Source organism: Pezoporus flaviventris, unplaced genomic scaffold (assembly GCF_033815535.1).
Source record: "Pezoporus flaviventris isolate CSIRO_AGI_PZ_B2104156 unplaced genomic scaffold, CSIRO_AGI_Pfla_v1 ptg000002l, whole genome shotgun sequence".
NCBI classification, from domain to species: domain Eukaryota; kingdom Metazoa; phylum Chordata; class Aves; order Psittaciformes; family Psittacidae; genus Pezoporus; species Pezoporus flaviventris.
This window is the reverse complement of record NW_026892550.1, coordinates 47,325,926-47,338,734: the sequence shown is the minus strand read 5'-3', so window position 1 is coordinate 47,338,734 and position 12,809 is coordinate 47,325,926. Positions and strand designations below refer to the sequence as shown.

Sequence of the window (12,809 nt, the reverse complement as noted above, 5' to 3'; positions counted from 1 at the left end):
TCCATTTTTGCATCATCACTATTTACTTCTTGCATATAAACATTTAAGTTTCAGACACATAATCATTTTTTCACCATGTCTGCAGTAGTTACAGTTTCATACTACCATCAAATTAAGGCTGACATTTATAAATTACTCTGGTTTCACAATGGGTTTTGCTTGGCTAGGTGACTTAACATAACTCATAAGAATAAATTCTTGTGGTTCGCTGTCACATAATGATATAATCACTTAGATTAGATGAAAAATTAATAAGAATAACAGTTCATATACCAGGACCAGGAAGCTTGTTTGTTTTGACCTGTCAATCATACCACTTTTATGGACAAGGCTTTCTGCTTCTATGAATGGTAATTGCATCACGGAAGGAGCAATCTTTAACAATCTTTTTCGATGAAAAGTACTGGAACTATTCATATTTTGAGACTGTGTCTAGCAGTATAAGTATATATAAGTACTTGGCTTGACAACTTGCTACTCCAGTTTCTTCCCCAAGATCACACCATTGTCCTCAATGGGCACATAGTTCCTTAAACCCCTGTAATCATTAGCCCTGCCTTTAATTTCCTGTTCGACAAAGAAAAAAAATTGGGATGAGAGTATACTAGAAAACAAAATTGGAGGAGGTTATGAACAAGGTGATGCTGATACAATAATTCAGTTGCCTTTTCCCCACAAAAGACTGATGGGCCATCAACTTAACTTACCCAGTTAAGGTGGCCTGTAAGGTCAACAGAACTGAGATAGGGGCTGGGGTAATTAAAAATGAAACACAGAAAATCAAAGGTGACCAGGACAGAAAGTGCTGCAGTCCATCCTTTATGGACTTCCAGCAAAGGCTTACTGGCTACTTACAATAAATCTCAGTGCCTTCCTCCCTCTCCCCAGCTTCATACTGTTTGACCTGATGGCCAGCCTCCCCCACCTGATACATTCTGGATTTTTATCCCATTTTCCTTAACAAACCTTTACAGAATAAGTGGCAAGGAAGGAGACAAAGACCCAAACTGTCAGTATATGTAGGAGAAGATGTCAAATCACACCTAGGAGAAGGCTTATATTTTCTTCTGCTTTATACTGCTAATATTATCAAGGAAATAGAATATATATAAAAAAAAATACAGCAAAGCAGCATGCAGAGATGGTAAACGCAAGTATATCAAACACAACTGCAAGGAAAGAGCAGAATTTTTCTATGCTTACAGTCAGCTTCCAAATGCGTTCCCTCTGCTGAAGGAAGCATGTGCTTAACACATGTGCTGGCTCGGGATTAGGCAACTGACAGTTGTGGGTATTACAGAATATGCTGACATTCCCAAGCAGCTCTACTGGAAGGGGATTATATATCCCAGTGGTATCAGGCTGAGAGAAACCCTGGGAATATGGAAACTGGCACAGGCAAGTAACTGGTCACTTAAAATTGCAAGCTTCAGACACTTCTAACACAACCCACCCCCATCCCATCTTTGTAACTCAGCTGTCTATGCCTAGGGGGAACAAAGGTCATCAATTACAATAAGCCCTCCTCTCCAAGAAGCAAACCAGCTTTTCTGGTCACCAGCTGTACCAGTTCACCATGAGATACCCACGATCCAAACAGACCCCCAAGAGTGAAGCAGGATGCTGCCTGCTGAGCTCTTGCATGGAGCACACTGCAGTGTCATGCCTGGTACCCAGCCTCTCTGGTCCCACTGCACCAGCAGCTCCCCTGCCAACAAAAGCCTTTTGAAGATGCCACAAAGTGGGGGCATTTTTGTGTGAGAAATGCAACACTGTAAGTCCTGGCCACTTCTGATCATCGCAGATCCTGCTGCTCTTTTTGCAAGAACAGTTCATCTCCTGGCCAAACTCCAGTTTGTGTCACTGCATTTACTGCATAATTATACTTTCTTCAATTATCCCAGCAGTTTCAATTTGCCACGGTGCTATTCACTTCCTTTCAAGATGCCATGGAGTATTACAGCGTGCTGACAAGCAGCTGTTACCTTTCACCCAAGAAGTGACTGCGTAGCAGTGGTGGGCAAACACCATTCCTGTGTGTGCATCATGTGCTTGCACATGGTACCAGGACTGGAAAATGCTTTGGGGTTCCTTGGGGTGAGCTATGCTACATAAGCAGAGGGTAATAGCTATCAAATAGTAGAATGACTCGCTGTGATGTAGCTAGGATGTTCTGAGTAGGTTCTTTTTAAATTGGATATAATCTGGTAAAAAGCTTTTCCCTTTGGTGGGTGAACAGAGCATCACAGCTCAACAGAAATGAAGTAAGAACTGTTATAAATTCTAGCCTGTACACTTAACACACAGTAACAGCCACAATGAGACTTCTTTTCAACAGCTGAAAAAATCAACAGCACAGACAAGAGAGGCTGGTAGCAAATGAGTTATCTGGAAACCACTCTCCAGGCTAATGGCACTGCTGCACCCCTCACATGCTCCCCATCTTCAACTCCTCGTGCATCCTGTGTGCCAAAGGTGAGACTTTATTTGTTCATTTGTTGACAAGCCAGGCTTTTATCCTGCTTATCCACCTTCTTACCCATGCCTTAAAAGAAAACAAAAGGCAATCACCCCTCATTTTCTCTACCAAACCACTCAGGAATCCTGTAATACCAGGATTCTATTCCAGAGGAGAATAAAACCTCTGTTACCTTCACAGTGGGTGACTAGCGTAGTATATTTGTGGGTAACCCACGAGTGCAGCAGCAGATGAGGATACTTCAGCTCTAAGGGTTCTATCACTGCGAGATCTCTTGGATCACGACTGACTTCTCTACAGAGAAACCCAGTACTTGAAGCACCTCCAGGCTCACAATCTCAGCTATTTATTTCAGACCATCTTTTTCCCCTACACCATTTTCTTGCTAGGTCATGAAATAGAGGCGTTCAGTTCCAACAGAAACCCTCTGACACCTTTAAGCATCTCTGAACAATCTCGAAAACCCAACCAAAACCCACCAAAACCAAAACAAGAAACCATGCTACTTTTAATTAATTAATTAAATAAATAAATAAATCAACCATAAGGGTATTCTCTGGTGGCCTACACAAGAAAGGGAGATTCCAGCCAATAAACAAAAAGATGCTGTCTGACCAAATGACTTATCTGTGTAGTTAGATTTCTTAATAAATAAAATCACTGGTAATATCCATGCCACGCCATCAAACAGCCGATTACAGCTTCCCCAGACAAACAAAATCCTGCGACATGCCTGCTTTGCTATGGAAACAACTTGGTGTTACATACAATATTCATTAGAAGGGTGAGCGCTATTAGAGCTACAAAACTGCACTACAAATAAGCATGCTATTAATAGCATGCTGATATACACATTTACATGATATTATGTTTTCTTTCTAATTATTTCCTAAGCTGGACTGCAACTATGAAATCTTGGGGGGTTTGTTTAAAATTTTGTCAGGCATAAGACCTATGAAGCCAAATTTTGTTTGGCTTGTGAAGCACTGGCAATTTAAAGAAAACTTTATGCTCACAGACTGCAAACAAACAGCAGAAACAGTTCTAGTCTTTCTTTTTCTTCAACATCTGACTAATTTTATCAACACTCAACTATTGCAACAGTTTTACCTGTCGGACTGCTGGGTTCAGCCATTCTGAGCAAACTCACGTACACCAAATGCTTTTATTTTTGTAAAATATAGGCCTGAGAAATAGATGCTGAGTCCATCTCTGCTGTAACCATGCTCAAGTCTCTCCTATCTTCTAGTTTTGCGTTACCGACTTCTTGAATGACATGGGTAATGCATGGCATATTAAACCTGAGGTGAGCCTAGGGCAGGTTTACAGGGCAGACCTTCAGTGAAACCTGTCAGATAACCTCTGGACAAGCCTCCGGCACCTTGGCAACTGTTGGAATTTTAATCAAATCACAAAACATTTTCTTTCAAGTCAGAAATCAGGCTAGCAGGCACACTAGGTCTGTCATTTCTTTACTCATTTGCAAACTCCGCTGTAAGACGAAGCTGCCTTCAGACTGATGAAGTCACATAATTCAAAAGATGAACAAAACCCAAGATTATTTTGACATCTCCAAACAGCCTGCTTTTCCTCACTGTTGCAGCAAGCAGCTCCTCATCTGGGACCAGCTTCCTGGGGCAGTGCGTGACTCCTCACACTCCTGAGATGCAAATGCTAATAGAGCTCCTCTGGCATCCTTGACATCCTATCTTCTCCTGCCCCTGTTAACTCCTGGGCACTGCCATTCTCTCTGTTGTGTTTTGCTCCCCATACTTTACTATTTTAAGAAACGTAAGAGTTTTCAATGACTCTTTCTCCTACAGTTTTTACTTCTGGATCCCCGAATATTTTTGGAGGAGGTAATGACTTTGCTCCTTTGGAAGTTAAGCAGTGCATCTCAGGACCCTACAGCAAGGTAGTGTAGAGCTGACATCCTCACGACCATTGCCTTCCACTTGCTTTTGCACCAGTATAAATTTCCAAAGTTTTCTGGTAAGGTGTTCTGCAACATAAGCCTCAGAAACTCTCTGCCTGGCTTCCCCCCTCATCTACCGACTTAGTACCTCTTTGTGAAGAGATTTTTACCATTATCCAAGAGCATGGGCACAGATTTTTGGAGAAGTATGAAATCAACTGTAATTGGATGAATTAATCCTAAATTAAAAATCTAAAATCCTTCATGTGTCTGCCACTTAAAAAGTCTGTTTCAAACATTAGACTTGTATTAGTACTAAGGCATGCTAGTAGGTTTTAACAATGACACACCTACAAACACACTGAAAATGGCTGTAGTACTACCAAAACCCCAAGCTGACAGGTGATTTCTGTGCAAGTGAAATAAAATTATCACTCAGAGAATTACATCAAAGATGAAGCACACTCAGTCACTTACAAAACTTCAAATTATCATATTTCCACAAGCATTTGCCTTAAGTACACCTACTATGAAAAATGTAACTTTCAAAAAGTTGAGGTTTTTTTCCTCTAATGATATCTAACTCACAGAAGTGAAACAATGCTAGACTTAAAACGATCTAAATTTAAATATATCTTTACTTTGACCTTAAGAATATACTCGGTATTTGACAGGGAAGTACAGAAATGACAGTGTATTGCCATCTTGAGGCTTGGTAGCAGAACTGCATATCCAAATAAAATACATATATTTGTTACCAAGCACAACAGTAATTGAGCCAGATGTGCCAAAGCCGTTACAAAACACACGGCGTTAACGCCATATGTTTTATATTTACTTTTAAGCTAGGGCCTCTGCAGTTCCCTTTCTGGACTGGATATACTTTTAAAATACACTTCTAAAGACAGAAAACCCTTAACAGTAGAACTAAAAAAAGTCAGAAAGAGTATCAAGGATATTAATCTCATTCTTACAAGAATGACAGTTAAAGCTTAATTAGCAGTACAGATTTCCCAGATCCTTTGAAATTCATGACGGAAACGGCATGCTTTCCAGGCATAAGACATTTTGGTGTGGGTTTAAAGGGGCAAAGAATCACCAAGCTACATTCAAAGCCTGTAGGTAGCTATGTACATTGTACTTGCACGAAAACCTATTTAAACAAATCTCCTATCACAAACCTATGCAATACTCTGGCACTCTTCTCACATAAACCCTACAAATATCAGATACATGACCACTCTAATGTTTTAGTTTTGGTTTGGGTGGTTTTTTTTTTGTTTTGATTTGATTTTTTGCAATTAACTTCAGGAAAGATCACTTGGAAAACACTTGTCTGTTGATATTCCCACCCCTGAAACAGCATGAAATTTGAGGTCACATGGGAAGTGCCAAGTTGAAACTGAGGGGTCTGTGTACGTATATGTATATATACACACATATATGTTTGACTGACATATATGCTTTTGATAGAGGTCACGGACATCTGACTTTGCTTGTTTGTGAAACCAATTACATCTATGAGGTAACTTACAAAGGGCTAGTGGTTTACTAAAACTGCTAAATTTGGGTTTCTTCTCCTCTCTCCTAAACAAACTGGCTTGTACTCAAAACACACATGCAGCCATTTGAAGACTGTTGCTTTTACACCCAAGGTGAAATATTTTTTCCTGAGCTATCCAAGCCTCTTTAAGTGAACAAGAAAAAGCCTCCCTGGAATTTACCTGCTTGGCTTGCAGGCTGCAAGCCCGAGTACTTGGCAGCACCTGGGGCTCCTGTTGGCTTGAGACCGGCAGCAGATGCAGTGCTGGCAGTAGCAGATCTCGTGTCCATGTTTTCTTGGTGGGCAAGCATGTTCGCTGACGAGGATGCCGTAAAAGCAGCAGGCTGGGCAGCCTCCACGGAATCACTGTTCAGAAATGAAGAGGAGAAAATAAAATGCATTTCCTGCTAGACCAAGAGAATCAATGAACTGGAGATGCGGAGCAACACCCTGGTGCAACAGAGCTGCACTCACTACTCTGCCACCACCAATGCTGGGGTGATCATCCCAGGACAATGCTGGGGAAGCTGCATTTTTAAGCTTTTTCTGACCCCCAAGAACTGCACATTTGAGTAATTCCTGCCAAAATTCAATATAGACAACTAAATCCCTTCACAATTTCCATATACAATAATTGTTGGCATGACACAAGTTAAAGCAGATCCCTTACTGTAAAGTTTGTACACTCCTAGACTTTTTCAATACTTCTTTTTTTCTTGGAGAGTAGACAAATACTCAGTCAGATTATACTTGTAGATCTTAATAAAATTATCTATCTAAAAGTGCTTTAATTAAATGCAATTTTCTTCTATGCGCCACTGTGCCTCCAAAAAATTAAGTATTTTAAAAGAGCTGCAAGTTTCTTCATTCATTAAACAATCTTTTATATTGCCTCTTTAGAGCAGCTTACAGTTGCTTTTACATTTTCAGGGTTAGCAGAACTCTTTCAGCTATTTATAAACCATGGATGATGAAAACTGTACTTAATCACAATTCATGTAGAATGTATATGGCCACTAATTACATTGCCTGCCAGAAAAATTTTCATTTCTCATTTCCAGAGGCTGTTCAAGAATGAGAAAGTTATCCATAACAATTTTTTATGCACTGTAATAGTATTGGTATAATGGATATTTGCCTTTCAGAAGCTGAAAACAAAAATTTTTATTGAAAACCTTAGAAGTAGAAGAGTAATTGCTAATGAAGGTCATTTGCAAACCAAGAAGATCACAAAAACAAGAAGTTAACTCAATAATGTTGTGCAATACAGCCAAAGCACAATTCTAAATACATATTTTGTGCAATCTGGAAACACATCAGCCAACACATTAGAAGCCTTGCATTCTTTCCTGTATTTAAGAAAAAACAATTTACGGCACATGTGCATCGTGCATATTTCACCAGGGTCATTCACAGAATTACAGACTGTGCCAAGTTCATAAAGTAAAAATCCTTGAGCTATTTTTGCTTTACAAGTATTACACCAGCACAATATTGCCCTGCCCATATGACATGCAAGAACTTGAACACACTGAGAGGTCAAAAAGCAAGTTCATAACCCTGATTTTTTGTGTCTAGATTTACAGGGTTAATAATTGATGCATTTAGAATTTTTTCTTGGTAATGGATGAAAAAACATATTCACAGTTTAGAGAATATATATGAATGTTCAGTTTAATGAGTAACAGCTATTGCATTTGTAGGCTTTTGGGAACAGTGGAAGCTTGCCTGACATTGATGGATTTGCTATATGCAGTGTGCACAAACCCAGTGAAGCACAAAGTGAGACTTTGCATTCTGTTACATTTTAAAAGATATTTAAAGACATTTGTGAAAACAGAGGCACTCAAGGTACACTTTAGGCTCCTTAAAAGCTTAGGATCCAGGTCTTTTAACAAAATTCTGAGGCAGCAGAGATACACTGCATAAAAGCACTGTTGCAGACTGACAGAAAAAGGATAGGAAGACATTCTCTGATGTGAGGAAGCAGCTCAGTGGGTGAAGATGACAAGGCAGTTTAGGACTGGCTTCCACTACGAAAAAAGTACAAGGCTGTAACTTCAGTGTCACAGAAGCGCCCTTCTGTACTGTTGAGTACATCTGACACATAACCTATGTTTGATGCTTCAGGTCCAAGCCCCATTACAACTTAGAGAATTCCTCAAAACACTGTTGATCCTAAAAAGTTTCCTCCTTCTCCATCCAAACGATGCATCCACTTATCAAACCACTTTTCAAACATAGCATCTCTTTAACTGCCTTTGTCTGGAACACGTAAATCATAAATAATCTGTCCTAAATAAGAAAACCCTGCTGCCAGGGCTTCTGCCTTTACACAGAAGAAGCTACTCAACAAGCAAAAATGGATGCAAGACAAGTAAAAAGAGTATCGTTTAGGCAGGAGAAGGATAGAAAAAATGTAGAAATGGCTGAGGTGCTCATGCACTGTTTTCCTGCATTACAGCCTCTAATCACACAATTGCCTGGGAGTGCACATGCAGTGTTCTCCATTGAGAGAGGGAAATGCATCTTCGTCTCGCTTTCAAACAAGCGGCTGCACCCTTGCTAATGCTAAGCTTCTTCAAATTCATGCTTCAAGATTAATTCCTCAACATTTTACTTTATGTTCTTCTACACTGAAAAACACTCAAACTCCAATTATTTTTACCCACTTTATAAATATAGCTGTCTTTTCAGAAGCACACTTACCTTACCCTCTACAAAGCGGCTGTAAAATACCCACAATTAGCCCAGCTAGTATTTTTGTAATTCACTAGGATATTGTACAAGATTCATTACCTAGAAAATACATAGTTTGAAGAGAAAAAAAAATATACAGAAATTTAAGAAAATGAATGGGTCATGGAAGAGAGCTCCCATCTGTTTTACAGTGTCATCACTAGAAAGCTGAAGGAGGAATGATAAACCTTATGTATTTACCAAGTTTCACACGAATAGCTTTCTCAGACTTCACAGATGACACTCATAGGCCAGGTTCAGGTCAAGCACATTTTGATGTCAAAACACGTCTACTATTATTAATGACATGCCTACCTTCTAACTCTAGCTTTAACCTTTTACCTCTGTTTCATAACTGTTATTACTCTTCCACCTGATGAATACTTATAGCAAAAATGAAAGGTTTCCATGATGAAAACTAATGTAACCAAGAGCCACATTCCTTTTAAGAAAGACAAAGTCCAGCAAAGGAACAAGCCAAAGACTCCTCTCTGCCTTTGATACATGCTGGCTAGTACATGACACATCTCCTGAACTTCCATGAACAATTCCTACCGCAGAGTGCAGCCCCATTCTATCAGAGTAAGGACAGGTACAGAAAATAAAGAACTTCCTGGTATGCCGGTCTGAGACCTGGGGACACACACAGGGCTCCACTGCCAGTGCAAACTTTATCCAGAGCTCACAACAGGCTCCTCAGACTTGCCCCTCCTGATCAACAAAAGTACTGTGGAAAAAAAGACTACAAAGCAAGTAATAATTCCTCTGTTGTTTTACACTGTATATAAACCACTGTATTACACCCTGGCTTTTGGTAGGAGGACAGGGAGGAAAAGACATGCCAGATGACTGTCCCATTGCTGGACATGGCACCGAGAACTTCATGGATGCTATAGAGGCAAGAAACCTGCAGAGAAAGAAGCAGGTCCAGTTGACATGTGAAATGAGCACCAGTTTTTCAGAGACCACTCTGGGATATTTGCCTCCATACCACAGCTGCTTTCTTCTCAAAATCAGGTGCTTCAAGACAAGGATGAACACATTTCAAATGCATTTTAAGGAATTTGCACTGGAAAACCTTTCTGAACGTAGTCAGAGGTTTTGATGCCCTGCTTCCCCTACAATCCAGCAGAAGAAAATCACATGGTCTGGGGCTATAGATGCCTGAACTCCCTCCATCCTTCCATGGGAACTCCTGTATAAGGCTGCCTAGAATTTCTTTACACATGCTTTAGAGAAGGTGACTATGTATCATGTTGTTATTAGCCAAAGGAGAAGCTATGGTCCTATCTAAAAATGAATACAGTTTTTTGTAGTGTAACTTCTAACACCTCTAAAATGCTGACAAAGGCCAAGTCTCTCAGACTTTCCCAAGCAGATTCAAAAAGGTCTAGGTGGACCTTTTTTCTCATGGAAGCCCAAAATACCAGGTTATCCATCTGTAATCATCATCACTTGAGCCACAACCTCAGTCTAGTAGATCAGTATTTTCCTACTACATCTCTGGATTATAAATGATACTTTTAACTCCCACTTGTCCACGATGACTGTGTGAGTCAGGAACTCTGCGATCTAAGGAAGCTTGCTGACAGAAGAGGTCACGGAGTATCTAAGAGAAAGTCTGTAAATGCTTTCTTCTGATAGCCAGGAATTCTGTGAGGTTATTTTCCCTTAAGAGTATTAAAAATTTCATGACAAAAAAAAAGGTGTGAGCAAATCACTCTTCTTGGTTTCTGGCACAACCAAGTGGAATGTGGTAGCCTTGATTCTGCTTTATGGCTTCTAAAACCAAAACAGTGTGACAAAAAATGTAAGACTTCCCTTGCCTTACACACAGCTGCCTGTTGTCTGTTAACTCCACGCAGGCATAGAGCACGCTGCTGAAACCTGAATAAACGGCTTCTAACATATTCATAGTACTTGGTATAGCACTGAAGGAGGGGAAGGGGGGGGAGAAAGAGAATTTTTTGAAACATTTGTATTAAAGAAACTGCAACTTCAAAGAATGATCTGTCTGCCCTAAGACCAAGTAAACTGTCAAGCAGATGATTCTGCAGAGCTTTACAGCAAGGTATTAGCACAGCTGAGATAAACTCGAATCTCAGATCAAAATTTCTTGGTTTAAGATGTGTTAAGTCATACACATCACACGATGTATTTTGTCCAGTATCAAAACACACATTAGCTGAAGACAGGTACAGGAGGCCAGAAAAAGGTATGAGAATGAGAACAAAACCCCACAAATAGGGCAAATACATATGCCTTTTATACAAGGGTGTTCTGATGTAATAACAGAGAAACAGAAGACAGAAAATACTGAGTGCTGAGCTTGTTCCCACCCCTAGTGCAAACCCACGGTCTCAGTCAGCTTTCTAAAATGGTGTTTACGTTTCATGTTAACCTAGCAGTGTTCCAACAACTTCCAAGAAAGACAAAAATGCAAAATAAAATAATAAAGGGGAGAGAAAGCCATCTGGGTGGAGGTATTTCCATATCGAGTTACAGTAATGGACTATGTAACCCTTCCACAAGCAGTGCTCTACATAGAAACAATTCAAAGCATCTTTCAGAACAAGAATTCTCCCAGAGTCAGCATCACTGTTTATCTCACAGGGCCAGACCATCCTCTTTTCAAGTAATTGTATATGGCACAGTGTCAAGAAGATAAAGCAAAAGCCACGTCAATGCCCATTCTCGCTAGCGTCTCCCAAAATTTTACATCATTTTTGCCATGTGATTTGATTTTATGGCAGACCCCAATTCTTGGATATTAAATACATCATTCTCTCTGCTGCATATATGTTGTTATAAAACATGGACCTCTATAAACTTAAGGCTTGACATCAGGATGAAAACTTAGTGAAAGACTGCATGGCTGTTATACGACAAAGCTACACATTTCCTTGAGTTGTGGAGAGAAGCAAGATATGCATCACTGCCCCTGGAAGTATTCAAAAGCCATGTAGGCGAGGCTCTTAATGACATGGTTTAGCAGTGGACTGGCAGTGCTGGAGTAACAGTTGGACTTGATGATCTTAAAGGTCTCTTCCAACCTAGTTGATTCTATACCAAGAAAAAAAGACCATTTCTGAGGAGTTTGGTAGGCAGTGAAAATGTGTGGATGTTCAGCACACTTCAGACTAGTTAATAACAGATATTAAGGCAGAAAAGAAGGTTAAGTTCTCTCACAGCTAACCAATGCAGAGCAGTTTAAGACAGCCAGCTTTCTGGAACAGAAACAGTGAAGAGACAAGAATAAAAGGGAAATATTTCTGGAGTAACAACCCTGTTGCAGAACAAAATCAAACCCCTGCTTTTACTATAGCTACAACCTTCTTGAGATATTCCCCAGAGATAATGCAAAGCTACCTTGGTAAAATAGACCCATTACCTTTTCATGAAAGTTATACAAGATAGATCCAGAACACAAACCCCAAAGTTGTTTTCAGCTAATTTACTTGCCTCACATTGTGGAGCCAATTGTTTTTTTAACAAGTGATTCTACTACACAATGTTGTATACTCATTTCTGTACTTACGGGACATAAGATTTCAGTTCTTTCTTATCAAGTACTGTGTTGTGGGATGAAGTGAGCTGCCATGTAAAACTTTAGCATGACATTCATGTACATATTAGAACACGTCATGAGATGCACACTAGTGCAAAGACATTTTAATACCTAGTTTCACACACTCATTGGCTACATTTCTTTCAAATCTGTTATATTTGTCTTTTTTTTTCTAGCAGAATTGATTAATTTTGCTTGATCTTTGTTGAACTTACTGTACTTACGTGCTTACTGACAGTAAATTGTACGCATAAATTATCTTTTGTCTCCTTTTCCTATATGTTTCTCAAGCCACACAATAAAGGTTGTGCTCCCTTATTCACTAGGCAGCACAAAGCTTCATTTCTACGGTTCCATCAACTGGCAACTGGCTCAGGATGATAATAAGGAAAACAGAAATCATTACCCTGGTATGCTGGATGATAACTTCAGACCAACAGCAGTTATTCAGGGAAAAATCCTGCAAAATACAGTTTATGCAAAGCATTCTCAGACTAATGGTACTGCTACATCACATTTCCCAAATTCCAGGCCTTATCCTATTTGGAAGTGCCTAACAGCCTGA

At 39.8% G+C, this 12,809-nt stretch overlaps 1 protein-coding gene across 6 annotated transcripts in view; it reads right to left on the bottom strand.

Moving 5' to 3' along the window:
- Window positions 1–12,809, bottom strand: part of PDLIM5 (PDZ and LIM domain 5) — a 124,227-nt gene that overhangs the window by 21,837 nt on the left and 89,581 nt on the right. For all 6 annotated transcript variants that reach the window (XM_061477367.1, XM_061477383.1, XM_061477376.1 and 3 more), the window contains one exon: window positions 6,119–6,303. In XM_061477367.1, the coding sequence (XP_061333351.1) occupies window positions 6,119–6,303 (185 nt within the window). The remainder of the gene's footprint in view (window positions 1–6,118; window positions 6,304–12,809) is intronic.